Raw genomic sequence first — 17,862 nt, 5'->3', positions numbered from 1 at the left:
TAGGAGCATATATTTTGCAATGCAAAGGAAGGAAGAAGTCCATGGCTGATTGCCCCCAACTCTTTAGTAAAGTGTGAGGATATTACCAGCTGGAGGGAGGTAAGCTGGACAGTGGGCCCAAGGGCACCAGAGCAGTTGGAGAACAGCTGCTATGGGAAATGGCCCAGTGAGTCAGCCAGTGCCAAAGGGAGTCAGGCTGCGTGGACAACTGCTCTGAACTTGAATTGTACCATACTTTTTTCTGTGCCCATGGTTAGGACTGAAGGATTTTTTTACTAAAGGAATAATCCCAACTTTTTTCATCATATTTTTCTTTCCTTCTTCTCGTTCTTAACAATCTTTAGAACTTTTATAAAGAAGCAGTAGCTCTATTTATATATACCTTCTCTCCCCACCCAAAAAAGGAGAAACAAAAAAGAAATAAAAAGGGGCGGGCCGCGGTGGCTCAGCGGGCAAAGTGCTTGCCTGCTATGCCGGAGGACCTCGGTTCGATTCCCGGCCCCAGCCCATGTAACAAAAACGGAGAAACAGAATACAATAAAAACAAGAAAATGTTTAAAGATGTTTCCCTTTCTTCCTTCCTTCCTTCCTTCTATCCTTCCTTCCTTCTCTCTGTCTTTCCTTTAAAAAAAAAAAAAAAAAAAGAAATAAAAAGCAGGTAAATGTGTAAAATGCACACACACAGAGATACACACGCAATACCTTGGATCTAGTTAATCCTGGATTATTATTTTAAATTTCTGAGGAAAAATGGCCACAAGTATAATATATACAGAAAAGTGTAAAATCATGGACTGTGCATTATAATACATTTTAATCTTGAAACTGCTTTTAGACATCTGGCTTAAAGTTACAGAATATTCATTTATAACTGGCACCATTCTAATCATTTCAATTAAAATGTTTCCCTTAAATTTTGTGATGATACTTTTTTTAAAAATAGTTGTCAGAAAAATAGAAGAATTTCTTATACTTTAAAAATGCAATACTCTTTGATTTGTCCTTTTTCAAAGGTGACTAGTTGTGCTTGGGTATCTGACAGTTGCCAGCTGTTTACTGGGAGCAAATGTGGTGTCATCACAGCCTACACAAACAGATTTACAAGCAGCACGGTAGGTTCTGGACTCACTTCATGGGTAATTTGGATTTCCATATCAGTAATGGGAAGAAAACCTTTATAAAATATAATTTGTTTTGTGTAAGAATAATTTTTTTAAAAGTATTTTGTACATTAGTGATTCCTTTTGCATTAGCTCTTACAATATGAAAGGTCACATATGCAACACTCTAGCTTTAGGTTTATAAGCATCATAAAAAACTTTTAAAATAAATATATAAGTCTTGTTTTTTGGTTTCAGAGACAGTATTTCGAATTATGATCTGTTATGTTCTTAAGCTTTTTGTTACATTTTGATGCTTGTCTGGATTCTTCAGTATTAACTTGAATGCCTAGAACTGAACCACAAGATTCTTTCAATTCTAGAACACTTTAATGTTCAACATTGCCATACTCTGGATGAATTAAATGACAGCAAAACCCAAGTAACCCCTGTCTTGATTTCTACCACCTACTGGAAGAATTTTTTGTTGTTTTATTTTAGCCATTCACTGGACTTCCAAGATTTGGAAGTTAAATTATAAAGTCTATAGTAAAGTGAGGAAGACATTATGTAACATCTTTTCATTTATTATCTTTCCTTTCTTGAATCAACTGTTCAACTGATGCAGTTGAAGATAAGTGACAAGTTTAGGGTAGTAACTCAGTAATTACTATTCTAATCTAGAACTTTTTCTGAGCTTTTTTTTCCATTATAATTTTCTATTATGTTTATTATATATATTTTAGTGGGTGAAACCTGCATTCCTAGAATAGGGTAACCCCAAGATCCTCTCTTTTCTATCCATTGCCTTTTAAACCTTATTAAGGTTCTTTGTCATAGTACCTCACCTATTATTAATGTGGCCATAATATTGTTTCTGTCTCATAGCATAACTGGCAGGAAGCAAGCATGCACAAATTTTTGCAGGATAGTGAAGTGTGTGTTCTAAGAAGGATTCATACAGAGGTTAGAGGAACTCAGAAGAGGGAATAACCAGATATCAGGGAGCCTGAAAAATGATATTTGAACTGGATCTTAAAGGATTATTTTATGAATTTACTAAGTGGAACAAGGAGGAAAGAACATTTCAGGAAGAGGGAACAGCTTATACAACAGCAAGAGATCACAGGCATGGTATGTTTGGGGATGGCAAATACTTTTATATGACTAGAGTATAGCATGTAGGGGAAGAATAGCCAAAACAGGTTAGGAGATGTAGAGTGATCTAATAGTAAGGTTCTTATACTACCATAAAAGGAATGCTAAGGCATCTAAGCAGAGAAGTGCAACTTTGGTAATATATTCTTTCTTCCCCTTCTTATTCACAAAGGCCTAAAGTGTATGCTAATTTCAGAACATCTCTGATACTCACTGCTGCCATCCCCTTTAATCTGAGCTCATCCTTCTGTTTCCTTTTTCCTTCAAATAGGTCCTAATCACTGCTGCAGGGCAGTTGTCAACTTCTGTACTCAGATCATTTTACATCATGACATGGACACCTTCTTAAAACTGCCTTCGTCTTTTGCTTTTATGTCCTCTTGCTTTTCCTAACACTTTGAACAGTATTCTTAGTTTCCCTCAATTCTGATCTCCCTATAATTAAAATTTTAGTTGTGTACTAACACAGTGTGCAGTACAAGTTAAAAAAAAAATTAAGCTGTCAGTATAGGAGTAATTGTGCACAGAATAGCTTTGAATATACCAGATCAAGAGTGTAGCTATTGTGATTTGAATATAGTGAGACATAGGTTTCTTTCAGTTTTGAAGTCATGGTAGGCTTGTAAAGGCATCTGTTGCTTACCTTTTCTCAGATATACATTTGCCTGAAAGCAGACTTTATAGCTGACTTTTATAAAAGTTTTCTTTTTCTTCTAAGTATTTAGTAATCAAGTCATAAGATTAACAGTTACTATTTAATCAGGGTCAGAAAAGAACCATCACTGTGTGGTTTTATCATTGTTTGATTTGAGAGGTTACTTGGGTTTATATGGATGTTATTGTTGGTACTTATTGTTGGTCAATTGTGCTTCTTCTCAGGGACCATCTCACTGTTTTGGTATCCCTAAAGCCAAACTAAAGTTGGGACCAGCAGAATACATCTCTTGTCCACTTATTTCTTTTCTACAGCTTTCCCAATCCACTGATTGCCATGGTTTTTAAGTTTTCATATTTTCCTTTGAGTTGACTTTAAGACATACAGTAGTTCCCAACAGTACCATATTGAATGTGGCCAAAATAATTATTTAAAAATATGTTCTGGAGGCATGTATGTAATATCTTTCTTAGCTAGTAAAGTATACCTAATTTTGAGCTAGATCTAGGGTATCTGTTGAACTTCCAAAGTGAAGTCTTCTTATACACATTCCAGGTAATAATGAATGAGTTGACTTGTTACATGGGATTCTCATTTATAAGCCATTTAAATGTTAGAGGATAATGTCTTCTGAAAGTGATAATTGATTACTCTTCAGTCATTCTTTCACTAATTAATATTGCTGCATTATCTTCATGTAAGTGAATGCCAGTATTTCTATTCTCTAAATTGATGGTGTTAGAAGAATAAACAAGAGATTATTCAGAGTTGTATCAGTCCATTCAAGAACAATTTTAAAAAAAGAAGGAGGCCAGCACAAGATTCTTGTTCTATACTCTGGAAATTATTTTCTGAACTATTAATGAATCATATTACTAACACTAACTCTTGTAGTCATTTTAAAGTATAGATTGTATAAAATTATCAACAAGCACTAAAGGGGCCAAATGTTGTATTTACCCCATAAATAATCGCAGTCAGAGTAAATGTGGAGAACAGGTCAATAAATCTGTAGTCTTATGTTCCATCTAACATATCTCTTTGAAAAAAAACATTTTTTATTGTTAAATATAACAAACATACAAAGTAAAGAAAATAAAGCAATGATTTTCAAAATACACTACAACAAGTAGATACAGAACAGATTTCAGAGTTTGTTATGGGTTACCATTCCAATATTTCAGATTTTTCCTTCTAGCTGTTCCAAAACACTGGAGGCTAGAAGAAATATTTTTTTCTTTTTTATGAAAAAATAACATATATATAAAAAAGCAATAAATTTCAAAGCACAGTGCAACAATTAGTTATAGAACAGATTTCAGAGTTTGGTATGGGTTACAGTTCCACAGTTTTAGGGTTTATTTCTAGCTGCTCTAAGATACTGGAGACTAAAAGAAATAGCAATATAATGATTCAGCAGTCATACTCATTTGTTAACCTCTACCTTCTCTGTATAACTCCACCATCACCTTTGATCTTTTCTGTCCCTCTCTTTAGGGGTATTTGGGCTATGCCCATTCTAACTTTTTCATGTTGGAAGGGGCTATCAAAAATAAGGGATAAGGGGATGAAACTAGTTGATGTTCTGGAAAGGCTGGCACCTCTGCATTTCAGGACTTATCTGGTCCAGGGACCCATCTGGAGGTTGTAGGTTTCTGGAAAGTTACCCTAGTGTATGGGACCTTTGTAGAATCTTATATAATGCCATAGGTGTTCTTTAGGATTGGTTTGAATGGTTTTGGTTGGGCTTTGGCAAGTTATGGTAGATAGCAATGTCTAACTGAATCTTGTGTAAGAGTGACCTTTAGAGTAGCCTCTTGAATCTATTTGAACTCTCTCATATACTGATACCTTATTTGTTCCACTTCTTTCCCCCTTTTGTTCAGGTCCATCTAACATATTCTTTACAAAAATAAATGGGAATGTTAGGACAAAAGCTTAAAACTTGCAGGAAAATCTTTGCCTTAGTACAGACTTGTAACTTATCAAGTAGAACACTGACCTCATTTTAGTTTTGACATTGAGGCATTGATGCTTATAATCAATGAATTAGAGGCATTTACTTTCTTCAAAAATTGGACCCTAAAGAACGGCAAAGTAGATGTGAAAAAAATCAAATAGAACTTCTAGAAATAAAAAAAATAAAAACAATAGCTGATATTTATTGAATGCTTACTTTGTTTCAGGCATTATTCTAAGCTTTTTCCATACTTAAATATGTAATTCATATTTCACATAAGTTTTATTACCCCTTTTTCAGATGATAATAGTGAAACAAAGAGGAGATGAAGTAACTTGCCCAAGGTCGCATGGCTATTTTGTGATAGTAGCCTAAGGTTAAATAGCAGGTTACAGAATTAATGAGCTGGAAGCCAGACCTGAAAAAAAAAGAAATCATATAGACTATAACAGAGAAAGATAAAGAGATAGAAAAGATAAAGAAGAAGGGGCATGGAGATAGAATGAGCAGTTCTGTACTAATAGTTATAAAAAGACAGACAGAATGGAAGAAAGGCAGAATTTGAAGAGATAATGACTGAGAATTTTCCAGAATTAAAACATGCATTTTGGATTAACAGACCACAATGATTCCCTGGCAGGATAAATAGAAATGAGTCAAACCTCTTTTCTCCAGATGTCCCCATGACCATTGCCCCAGTTCAGATCTTCACCCTTTACTGCCTGGATAACTGCATTGGCTTTCTAACTGGCAACCTTGTCTCTAGTCACACGCCCCTTTAAGTGTTTTTCCTTACAGGCTGTAAAACTGTCTTCTGAAATGCTGATTGGATCAAATTATTCTCCAGATTAAAAAAAAAATTTAATGACCGTTCATTAGGGTAATAAAATCTAGATTGCTAGGCATCACACGCCATGCCTCTTATGATCTAACAACTGTCTGCCTCACCACCCTTGTTTCTTCCTTCTGCCTACTTCCCTTCCAGGTATATCTGCCTGCCACTTTTTCTCATGTTTCCTTTCCTTTACACATACTACTTCTTAGTCTAGAATGCCCTTTGTCAACCTTTTTTCTTTGCGTGAATAAATTCTGCTAGTTCTTCAAACCTCAGTTCATATGCCATCTCCATAGGAAATCCTCCTTTTATTCTCTCTCCCCAGTCTAAGGAAGTGACCTATCTGTGGGTCCTGAGGTACTTTGTGTAGATCCTCTCCTGGAAAGAAAGGACTTTTTTTTTTTATCTCTGTATACCCAACTGGTATTTCAGTGTCAGGCACTTAGTAGTAATGAATGAATAAATGAATGAATGAATTGCATCCTCAGGTTATTTTTTTCTATTACATGCAAATCATTCTTTTGACCTTATTAAAAATCTTTATTGGGGGTGCAAGGGTAGTTCAGTGGTAGAATTCTCACCTGCCATGTGGGAGACCCAGGTTTGATTCCCGGCCCATGTACTTCCCAAACAAACAAACAAACAAAACAAACAAACAACAAAAAAAAAAATTCCACAAATGGTTGAATGGATACTCACATGGAAATGGATACTCACATGGAAAAAGAATGAAATTTGACCCTGCCAGATAGCATACAAAAAAGAAAAAAAAAAGACTCTATGACCATGGCCAACAAAGAAATTCTGGGAAGAAATTTCCTATTTCTTAAATAAGTCATTTAAAATAACCCTCCTCTTAAACAACTAAGACTAGTTTTTTTTTTTAATGTCTTAAAAGCATCAAAAAGTTGACAAGCTAGTAAGGAGGCCAGAGATGTAAATAGTCAGAGGCTGCTTTAGCTGTGAGGGTATTTGTCAGTCTTGGAACTCTGACACTGTCCTTGGCCAGCTTCTTGTGGAAGGAATAGAAAATAACATCCAGGGACCAAGTATGCTGGGGAGTTCCACAGGAGATTCTCCTTCACAAAAACTGGGTTCCTGAAGGACTGCACCCTATAGTTAGTGTGAATCAGATGAGGACCAGGCCTTGCGTGGAATTACCACCTGTTCTGGAATTACCTGAGTTGTCCAGGATCCTCAAGACAGGGTTTTGGTTTAAGGTGGGCCTAGACTTGACTGGTAGTACCAGTCTTTCCTACCCCTTGGTACCCACTTGGTTTAGGGTTGCACACATTGCAGTGTGATCTGCCCAGAGGACAAAACCCTTTGGACATTCATGTAGCCCTGGAAAGGACTTGGGACCTTTTGGTTGGGTCGGGGACCCAAGTCCAGGATGCTGGCCCATGTTAAAAGCCAATCTGGTCACCGTGATTGAGTTCAGTTGAAAATCAAATGCCCTATCTAAAGAGGCAACTGCTGTATACTTCTAGCCAGTTGTTCCAAGGAATAATGTACCTGCTATTGCTTGGATTTTGATTCTTAAAGTAGAAAAATATGTATTTTTATATGAATAAAACACTGTCTAGAAACTCTATAACAATTATTATAGATCAGCCATAGCTAATGTATCAACACAATTGCTGAACAAACACAATTTTGGTGAACAAAACAGCAAGATGCAGAAGATACAGTAAAGAATGACAGCATATATATAAAGTTTAAAAGCATGAAAACATTAATATATGTGTTTATAGTACAGCAAGATATTGTAGGAGTATAAAACTTGCATGGGAAACATACATATATACATAATTCAGGATAATGATAACTTCTAAGGATGGAAGGGAACTAGGATTCGGAGCAGGATGTAAGCTGTATGTGTAACATTTGAGTTTTCTTTATTGAAAAACCTAATTATTCAAAATAACTGGGTTGTCAGTAAAGGTGTTTACTATTTTTTCTACTTTTCTATATTATTTTAAGTGGAAGTATATACAATAATAAACAGTTAGCATTGTGAAGAAAAAAGAATAAAACCCTGGATGGACATCTGGCATCTGTGAGGCAGTGTGGACCTCAGACCATTGGTTTGCAACCTTTATTTGGAAAATAAATCTGCAACTGCTGATTAGTAATGATGGTGTTAGTTCACGTCATCATTGGTAACATCATGAATTGGTATAGCTCCTTTGAAAAGAACAGTCAAGAACTATAAAATTTTTAATATTCACTGAACCAATAATAAGATTCTAAAAATTTATCCTAAAGAAATAATTCAGAGAAGGAACAAAACTTTTCTAAATGAAGTACTTAATTATGGCATTTTCTACAATTTTGAAAAAAAATGGAAACAATTTTAAATATTATCAATAAAGGATGCTCAAGTGAAGTGTGGTATACTAACTGTAGACTATTATAACACCATTAAAGATAATTTTGAAGACAGTGTAGAAGATGGAAAATGTTTGTGGGAAAATGTGTATGGCAGAATTACTACTATAAAAATGCTTATAGTAGTATAAACATTATACTTCTGGCTTAGCAGGCAGAATTCTCACCTGCCATGCTAGAGACCCAAGTTTGATGCTCCGAGCCTGCCCATGCCAAAAAAGAAAAAAATGCATGTGTATTTGGACAAAGACTGGACAAGAATAGACAAAAATGAAAAACATTTTAGTTGAAGTTATGGGCAATTTAAAAATTTGTTAAGAGTTTTACTTTTAAAAAAATTGAACAAAGTGGATTGAAAAATATGTTTGAGAAGAATGAATCACTGTTTTTGAGATACTGTGGTCTCTAGGATACTTTTTGTCATAGTTTTTATCTTATACATTATTTTTTTCTAATTTCAGCCATCAGAGATAGAAATGGAGTCTCAGATACATCTCTATGGACATACAGAAGAGATAACCAGTTTATTTGTTTGCAAACCATACAGTATAATGATAAGTGTGAGCAGAGATGGAACCTGCATCATATGGGATTTAAATAGGTATAGAAGAAGCATAACTTTTTTTAATGTTTCAGTTTTTACTCTCTGAAATAGAAGCATGAGAATAATATCTTTATATTTTAATAATCTTAAGTATGAAATACAAACTTAACCTTTATAATCTTTTTGAAGTGAAAAGATCAATTAGGAAAACATATATGCTGTATGAATAATAGGTACATACACTGAGGAAAAGAATTATACAACTAAGAGAATATGGTTATGCTTAATGATCATATAGAAATTCATGTCTTTTGCCTTTCAGGTTGTGCTATGTACAAAGTCTGGCAGGACACAAAAGCCCTGTCACAGCTGTCTCTGCCAGTGAAACAACAGGTGATATTGCTACTGTGTGTGATTCAGGTGAGTATTGCCCTAAAAACCAAATCACAGAGACGCTGCTTTCACAGTACCTTCAGCCAACAAATTACATTATAGATTGAGTTGTTGAACTTTGTGTTTTCTAAGGTCCTGTCAGATTTAAATACTTTGTTAATAGCATGTATGTGTATTAAAATATAGTAAGGTTCAAGAATGAGTTCACCAATTTAGGCATCAACTTAAATGCAAAAGTTCATATTGTCATAATTTAACCCTTTTCCTGACATATGTAAAATTGCACTTGAGCACACATAAGTTAAGAAAATTGCTAATTACCTTAATTTCCTTGGTTTTTGTTTTTCTAGTCTTTTTTCTTCTGCTTTTTAACTATTAACTTTGTTACCTTCTTCATGACTAATTGAAAAATAGCTGCAGATGACCAGTTTTGAAAAGATGTCTTCCTATTCATTCGTGAGAGGACAATAATATAAAATAATAATTGGAAGTTTAGTTTGCTGTAAAAATTAATTGATAAAATTTATCTCCTAAACAAAGATTTTGGTTTTACTTTGTACTTTTTCAACATACATGTTTAAAAACATGCATCCAGAAAGAAACAGTTGGAAAATTCATGAATATTCTGTTTGCATTTCTATTGTTAAGGGTCATGAAATTGAAATGATCCTTTGAAAAATTGTTCATTTCTTACCCTCCATTCAGTATAGAAAGTGTTTGATAGATCTATAGCAGGTGGTCTCCTATCCTTTGATGTATCTTGGGTTTTTTTTTTTTAATTTTTGCTTTTGATTAAAAAAAAGTTTACTTATTCTTGTATTCAAGAAAAGTGATGCCTAAAGTCATGATTAAAGATTTCAGATGTGACGTATTTGCCAATAACCCAGACATAGAATAATGTCATGAAAACATATTTATTTCCTAATGACCATAACTAAGAGAAAAGACCTTATTTAAACAATTGCTTTTGATAATGGAAATATAAGCAGATGATTGATGAGTTTGGAAATTGTTCTTCCTTGATTTGTACATTAGCAGCTTTTAGTGTGTCACTTGCAGAAGTACACTGGCAGAACAATATAACGATCATTTGCATAGAGTTCTCTGCTTTCTTGTTTTGGCAACATTTGGAAGTTAGGGCTGATCCTGAGGGAGCTGAATTTTATAAAGTTAATTACTTTCCTGCTGTCAGTAGTGATTTATAACCTATGATATTATATTAGTTAGTCACAGGGGAACAAGAAACAAAATAACTTCTGCTGCAATTGCAAACTCCCTAGTAGAGTATTCAGGTGTCCCTAGGTAGTACCCAGTTTAATAGAGTAACGGGTAGAACTTTTATTCCAATTGGAACGAAAAGGCCTTCTCAACTTTCTTGAGGTCTCTTGGCACATATATAAAAAAGAAGTCATAAAGAACCTTTGGCATACAGAGAACATAATAAAGTAAGCATTTTTTAAAAGAGAAGCCAAACATGTTTAGAGACCTGGGCTAGAGTTCATCTTCCTATTCCTATACACCAAGAAGGAGAGAAAATGAGTAGATTTAGCCTACTAAAACTCTTAACCCTTTAAATGGGTGCCATCCAAGTAACCTTAAAATCAAAACTGATTTTTTTTCAAAAAAATTGTATTAGTTGCTGAGTTACATTGGCAAACTTATTCCTCCTAATCATAATTCCCTACCACATATTATGGGATGTAGTTTTTATAGTGAAATTTATTAAACTTTGAAAATGCTATAATAAATGGTTTTTATTCTTGTGTTTTGTTGTTTTTTTTTTTAACTGTTTTACCACTGGATCAAAGTACATACCTTTGAACTAGGGTGAGACATCCATAGCCTCGTCTTGTGTTACCAGTGACATTATGAAGTTTTATGTATTCCAAGACTCTAAGATTCAAGGCAGGGAGCGGTCATCCAATTTATTTAATTTTCATGAGAATATATAGGGAAAATAGAGCTTTTATTTATTTTTTTTTTGAGAAATGTCCAACGTTCTAACTTTTAATTAATATATTAAATTTTAACATGAAAGCAATCTGATACTGGGCAAGGGTCTCAGTTTTGGATATTTGCAGTCTTAGGCAGATGAATAATTACTTGGTTTTGTTGTAGCCCAAGTTGCTGGGTTATCTGCTAGGATAGTTCTTTGACTCTTAAGTTCCATAGCATTCAGAGTGTACAGGACTACACTGCATTATTTTGAAGGTTTAATTCATGCAGTACCTATGGGTTACAATGACCAACTCCTACATCAATATCTTTTATGCATATGTATTCAGTGGCTTTAACAAGCCTTCTAATCTTACTAATACTCATCTGGTTAGTTTATCTTTTTTAAAACATAATTTTATCAGTTATTAAATTCAAAAAAGGGGACTTTTTTGGATTTAATTTGAATTTAAAAAATGGACTCATCAGTGAGTCCATTATCTACAATTATATTTCTCCTGCATCTTGATGCTTTAGTTAGATAATATCTCCTAATAAATATTCTGCACATTGAGCATTTTGTTCTATAGTGTTTGATGGTCTTTAGCATATCTTTAAATACAGAAATATTTCTAATTTTTTTGTTAAAAGTATGAAATATTTTCATTGTCTTAATAAAAGGGAGACATTCTCTATGTTTTTTTGGTAGTTCTTATGAAAAGATAAAATTAAATTTGGTGAAACTGTGTCATCCAAACTTTTTATCAGCATGAGAATATTTTTCCAAAAAAAAAGCTGGGCACATCATCATAAGGCCCCAAACCACCCCAAATAGCATGGCAAGTAAAATTGTGTCCTCTACCTGCTGCAAACTACAAAAAGTCTGGCTACTGTAAAGTCTTTCAAAAGACAGAGAAAAATTAGGTTAATAAAATTTGGTCTTAGATAGTTTGAGGAATTCCTCCTTTTTTTTTAAGAGTTAGTTTTTTTGTTTGTTTGTTTGTTTTGGCATGGGCAGGCACCATGAATCAAACCCGAGTCTCTGGCATGGCAGGCGAGAACTCTGCCTGCTGAGCCACTGTGGCCTGCCCAAGAATTAGTTTTTAACAGCTAATTTTCTACTAGAACTTTTTATTTATTTTTCTTCAAAAGTCACATTAGTCACTTCTTACAGATGGTTTCATGGAATATCTTTCTGCTTTCTGTGAAGATTGTTTAGCTTTCCAGGTGTCTATATAGTTCATATTTAGCAATTCATATGCTGGAATACTGTGATTATACAAAGATTGATGATTAATTACATTGTTGCTTTGCATTGTAGATGACTTTTAATATTTTTATATTTTCACTAGTCATTATCTCTAGATCAATATGCAAAGTTCAATATGACATAAAGTAGAAATTTCGCTTATACAGTCTTGAGTCATGGATTGCCTATAAACTTCATCACTAAAGCAAAAGCACTTGGTCCATAGGTATGTGAGTGGGTCTGGGACACCCCCACTCTTGTGACCTGTGGGATGATTTTGTGTTTCAGCTGGTGGTGGCAGTGATCTCAGACTCTGGACAGTGAATGGTGACCTAGTTGGCCATGTCCACTGCAGGGAGATCATTTGTTCCGTTTCTTTCTCTAACCAACCTGAGGGAATATCTATCAATGTGATTGCTGGGGGATTAGAAAACGGAATTGTAAGGTAAGAGAAATTTTTATTCTCTTTGCTTGCTTTCATTCTTAAGGACACAGCAGCTGCAGAAATTAGTTTTTAATATGTAGGCATTTTAACATTTAATATTTAGAGATTTAAAATCACCTTCAGATGCAGACTGTTCAGTTCCTTTTTCTTCTATGTAATATAGATCACTTTGGTATAATTTTGAAATTGTATATAGTTTGTTAACTATAAAAGAGTAACGATATAGAAGTATATGAAGTTAAATGTTTCCTTGCTCCCACACCCACCCCTACCAACTTCCCGGAAGTAACTACTGTTGCTTATTTATTGTGTTTCCTTCCAGATGATTTTTAACAAATTAATATGTAGTAAGGGTAATTTTAGTTTGTCTAATTAGATAATGACTTTTTTTTGCTCTAGGTTATGGAGCACATGGGATTTAAAGCCTGTGAGGGAAATTACATTTCCTAAATCAAATAAACCTATTGTAAGGTAAAATCTTTCCCTGCTTTTACTCTTCATCATATATTTTGTGACTATGTTTTTGTTAAAGAGATGTTGAAACACACAAACCTAAAGAAATATATGATTAAAATTATCATTATAAAAAGCCAGACATTTATAGAACACTACTAGGTTGGTCAGTGTCACAGCACCAAGAAAGAGGCACAGTCCTCATCTTGGAACTTAAAACCTGAGTCAGGAACTTTTCATTTAATTGAAAGATGTGCTGGTGTAAAGCCCAGGTAAGACCTCCTGACTTATAGAAACTTTTTTTTTTCCTCCTTCTTTGAAAATACCATAATGGGATTGATAGCTTCAGGAGTGTGCTTGTAAGGCTCAATAGATAACCAATTGCCATTTACTTAGTTAACAAACACTTTGACTTTATTATAAACAACGAACAAACAATTTGACTAAAAATTCAATTGGAAGTGATCCCAGTTCTACTTTATTAATAAATTTATTTCAGTGTGCTAAATGTAAATTAACGAACCAAAATTAATTATTATTGTTACATCTTTACCCTTTCCTCTTTCATGGAAATAAAAATATCTCTGTAAAATCATCATCATTTATTTCAGTAAAGAGAAGGTGCATGGGTGGTTCAGTGGTAGAATGCTTGCTCACCTTCCATATGGGAGACCCAGGTTCAATTCCTGGACCATGCACCCAAAAAAAGAAAAATATATATATTTCAATATAGAGAAAACAAAGTACTGTTATTTTTTTAAGTTTCCTTCACCCAAGTATTTGTCATCTAGGTAATAAAGCATAAACAAGAAGGGAAAAAGTTTGCAAAGAAAGAACATCTTGATCTTTTTTTAATCCTGATTTTATGCTAATTAGAATGAGCTTCGCAAACTTCTTTCTCAGCAGAATGATTAAACTATATTATAGAATTACAGTTTATACCAGTGAATTGTAGGTGATCATTTAATCTGTGTCTCTCTATTCCAGTGAAGATATCTTAACTTCTTTATACTAACTTCTGTATGATCACCAATATGCTAGTACAATTTTAAGAGATATAACAAACTAACTGGTATTTTTTACAGCCTTACATTTTCCTGTGATGGCCACCATTTGTACACAGCAAACAGTGATGGAACCGTGATTGCCTGGTGCCGGAAGGACCAGCAGCGCTTCAAACAGCCAATGTTCTATTCCTTCCTTAGCAGCTACGCAGCTGGATGAATAAGAGAGCGCTTTGAATTCTTCAAGCACTTTAACTCCAAACCAGAAGTCACTGCATCAGTTTTAGACTATTGAACCTGGAGAAATAGATGACTAAACAAGCCATCAGAATAATAATAAAATCTGTTCATCTGCACAAAATTCTGAAGGCACACGAGATCCTGAAGGAAGTTTGATTCGAAGAGACTGTTAATCGGAAGGATTATGTCACTATGCGTTGACCAACAAGTTTTTCAAGTTTTTCTTGTTAATTTAAAATCACATTCTTGAAGTTTTTCCCCACAAAGGCATTCTAAAGAAAAGATCAGGATCTCACCTCCCCCCCCCCTTTTTTTCAATGATTCAAAAACAGTCAGTAGCCTTTAGATTGGTTAGCTAATTATTTATATAAAATACTCTTAAAAATATGTTATATTGGAAGAATTTTCTGCCCTGAGATAAACCTCACTACCCCAAAAAGAAAAGAAAGAAAAAATGAAGAGGATAAAGAATTCAGGACTCAATAAATTGCTTTCTTTGAGGAGCAAATTATTCAGTAGGTGCCTCTGCACCAAGCATTTTATGAAATATCTGAATACTAAAAATAAACTACTAATGAATGTTAACGTTAGGAAGTTTTGCCAGTTGCCTTCTCAGCTGAAAGTAGAAGCAGAATTTTTTGACAGCCACAAACAAGAATACAGGTACCTTTGATTTCAAACGCATACTGTTTCTTCATAGAAGCCTTACTTAAAGTCCATAACACTAGATATTGAATATCCCTAGTTGAGTCACTAAGGTTTAAACATAATGATGTATATTTATCAGTATCTGCCATTTACAGAGCATTGAATACTTAACAATTTGCAACAGAAGGCCTCTACCGTGTAACAAGTCTACACAGATATTAACAATGCAGCCTAGAAAAGGCACTTAATCTAATGTACAAGAGTTTTCTTCCTCAAAATAGAATTACAAAAGAAAAGGAGACAGCTTACTGTGTTTTAAATAGGAGGCAGAATAATTCTTTTAGGAAACAGTTTCTAGTCTTTTTCTACTAACCTAATGTTACCTAATAATGCCAGGAACCATAAGAAAAACTTGTGAGTACCATAGGAAACTTGCATACTGTAAAGACAGAATTCCTAAAAATTCCTAAAAATATTGGAATAGTCTATCTCTACGATGATATTATAGCTATGTTGTTACTTGGGGTGCTGTTTCTTTGGCTTTGAAAACTGTAAAATAAGCTCAGTAATATGTTACCATGGGATAAAAATATATATTCCTTTCTAAGAATAATTTGCGCATTTGTTATGGAAATTTAACTCATATGGTGTTTACAGAACTACTTTTATAATTTCCAAACTTTCTAAAACATTCTGCTTGAAAACCATATAAAATACAATTCCAAATTCTCTGCTGTCAAGAAGATAAATACAAGAGAAAGCAAATGACCACGTATGCTAATAACTTTAAATTGCATGCATATGTAAGGACATTAATAGGCTGAATTTTGGTCATGATTTGCACAAGCCAAGTATTAATTCTGAGGTCCAAATAGATGCAGAGATAAGAGTATTCCTATTCACGTTGAAGTGATTTGCTTTCTTAAAAAAAATTGCAGCTATTGTCTAGCTTTCATTTTTTTGACTGAGAACTTTAAATTAATCCCCTTAGAATAGGGATGCTACTCAGTCTTTTTTTTTAAGGCTGAATTTCATCATTTATCTAAAGAGAAAATATGCAAAATAACTGATCTTGTTAAGAGTGCAATATATTTTTATGTAAAAATAAAAATTACTTTTGGGGGATTATTTATTCAGCATGAAACCTTGTATGTATATGTTTGAAGCACTTCATAATGTGCATGTTGTAACAAATATTTCTGTAAATTATCACGAGCTCTGTTATCTTTATATACACTGCCACTTCAATTTGGGAATAAATTTCATAAAAATAGATTTAAAGACCTATTCTTTACTCAATTTCAGTATTATGACCAGGTCTCAAATAGATGACTTTTAAAAAACCCACATATGTCCTCTCTTTAGCTCCACTATAAATACATGTTACTAGGAAAGGATGATTTTCGTTTCTTAATTATGCTTTTTGTGCTAAAATAATAGGTTTCAATCTTTATTACCTTTAGATGGACTTTAGGCAGAAGTCTCAAGATCAAACTACTCATTTTAAACAAAGCATTGCCCCCATCTAACCCACCCACAATAGCCAATTTTTATTGAGCCTATGCTATATACCAGGCACTGTGCTGGTATATAGTGTTGTACAAAATATCCTTGTTCCCTGGACTCAGGGAGGTTACAAACTTGTCGCGAAACACATCATTTCACACAATGAGTGTATAGTTACAAACTATGGTCAGTGCTAGGAAGATATAGTATAGGGTTCTCTGAGAGAATAAAACAGGAAGAATTCAATTTAAATTGAGGGGACCTAGAAAAGCCTTTGAGGAAGTGAAATTTTTGTTTAGACCTAATGGATGAATAGAAATTCAACTGGTGAAGATGGGGACCGATGACTTCCAAACAGAGGGAAATACGTTAGTGCCGTGTCTGTGGTATGGAAACATCAACAAACAAAAGGCCCATGAAGAATAGAGCCTCCGATGGTTTTCTAGTAGGCACTGCACAAGTGTGGGCAAATTTAGCAATAGACAGGCTGAGAACACGGAATTCTTTTTTCCCTGCTTTGCCTTTGCTGTGTTTTAAGGGTTCTCAAGACTAGAGAACTGTCCCCAAGAGAACTCAGTGGCAGCATTTAATCTGTATAAGCCTGCAGACTCAAACGTCCCCTTTTTACCTGCACATCTCAGTTTGATTCATCCTCTCAACAGCATTAATTGAATGCCAGTTATGTGTAAACACAATGCTAGGTGATGGGGTGTAATATGGGGAGTAGATAAATTCTTTCCATCCCTACAGAGCTTATACCTAGATCTGTTTCTTACAATTTGGATGACTTGTTAATGTGTTAAGCAAAAAAAGGAAGTGCTACAAGGTAAATGTTTTAAAAAGTGAGTTGGAAGGAAAGAAACAATCGCTTAGCATTTATTTTATCACTAATCTTGAAAAGAGATTAGAGATGAAAGCTATTGGAGTTCTTAAATTATCTATGTAACAGCTCCCCTTACTTTGTTAATTATCCCTCAGTTTTCCCAATTTGTTAACTATTTGTGGAAAACGATACTATTTTTTTAGTGTACTCCTCTTCTTGGGATAACACCAGTATATTATGAAACCATAAATTTTAGTAAGTTTAAAGCCTTTGGCCAGAAAGACCAATTGAAAAGTATTAGTAGTTTTGGGTTGGGGGAGGAAACAAAACCAAGACTTGTAATTTGACATCACAATTCAAGATTAAAGAGGTTTTAGGTTCAGCCCAAACTTGGATTGAGAATATCACACAAACAGAATCATACTACACTCAAAATATCTCAGATATTTACCCCAGTAATATGTCCAGTTTAAACTTCACAATTTAAAAAGCAGTTACATTTGCCAATACAAAATACCTACAC

General features: G+C 34.0%; 1 protein-coding gene across 7 annotated transcripts in view; it reads left to right on the top strand.

The window, feature by feature from the left end:
- Positions 1-16,311, top strand: part of LYST (lysosomal trafficking regulator) — a 248,660-nt gene extending 232,349 nt beyond the window's left edge. For 6 of the 7 annotated variants that reach the window (XM_077168413.1, XM_077168412.1, XM_077168411.1 and 3 more), the window contains 6 exons: positions 1,014-1,112; positions 8,561-8,700; positions 8,966-9,063; positions 12,509-12,665; positions 13,065-13,136; positions 14,204-16,310. In XM_077168413.1, the coding sequence (XP_077024528.1) occupies positions 1,014-1,112; positions 8,561-8,700; positions 8,966-9,063; positions 12,509-12,665; positions 13,065-13,136; positions 14,204-14,342 (705 nt within the window). In that variant the 3' untranslated portion in view covers positions 14,343-16,310. Of the gene's footprint in view, positions 1-1,013; positions 1,113-8,560; positions 8,701-8,965; positions 9,064-12,508; positions 12,666-13,064; positions 13,137-14,203 lie in introns of all 7 variants that reach the window. The other variant, XM_077168415.1, reaches the window with a different exon arrangement.
- The last annotated feature ends 1,551 nt before the right edge of the window (positions 16,312-17,862 follow it).

The sequence above is a fragment of the Tamandua tetradactyla genome, chromosome 7 (assembly GCF_023851605.1).
Source record: "Tamandua tetradactyla isolate mTamTet1 chromosome 7, mTamTet1.pri, whole genome shotgun sequence".
NCBI classification, from domain to species: domain Eukaryota; kingdom Metazoa; phylum Chordata; class Mammalia; order Pilosa; family Myrmecophagidae; genus Tamandua; species Tamandua tetradactyla.
This window is presented reverse-complemented; position numbering and strand designations above follow the sequence as displayed.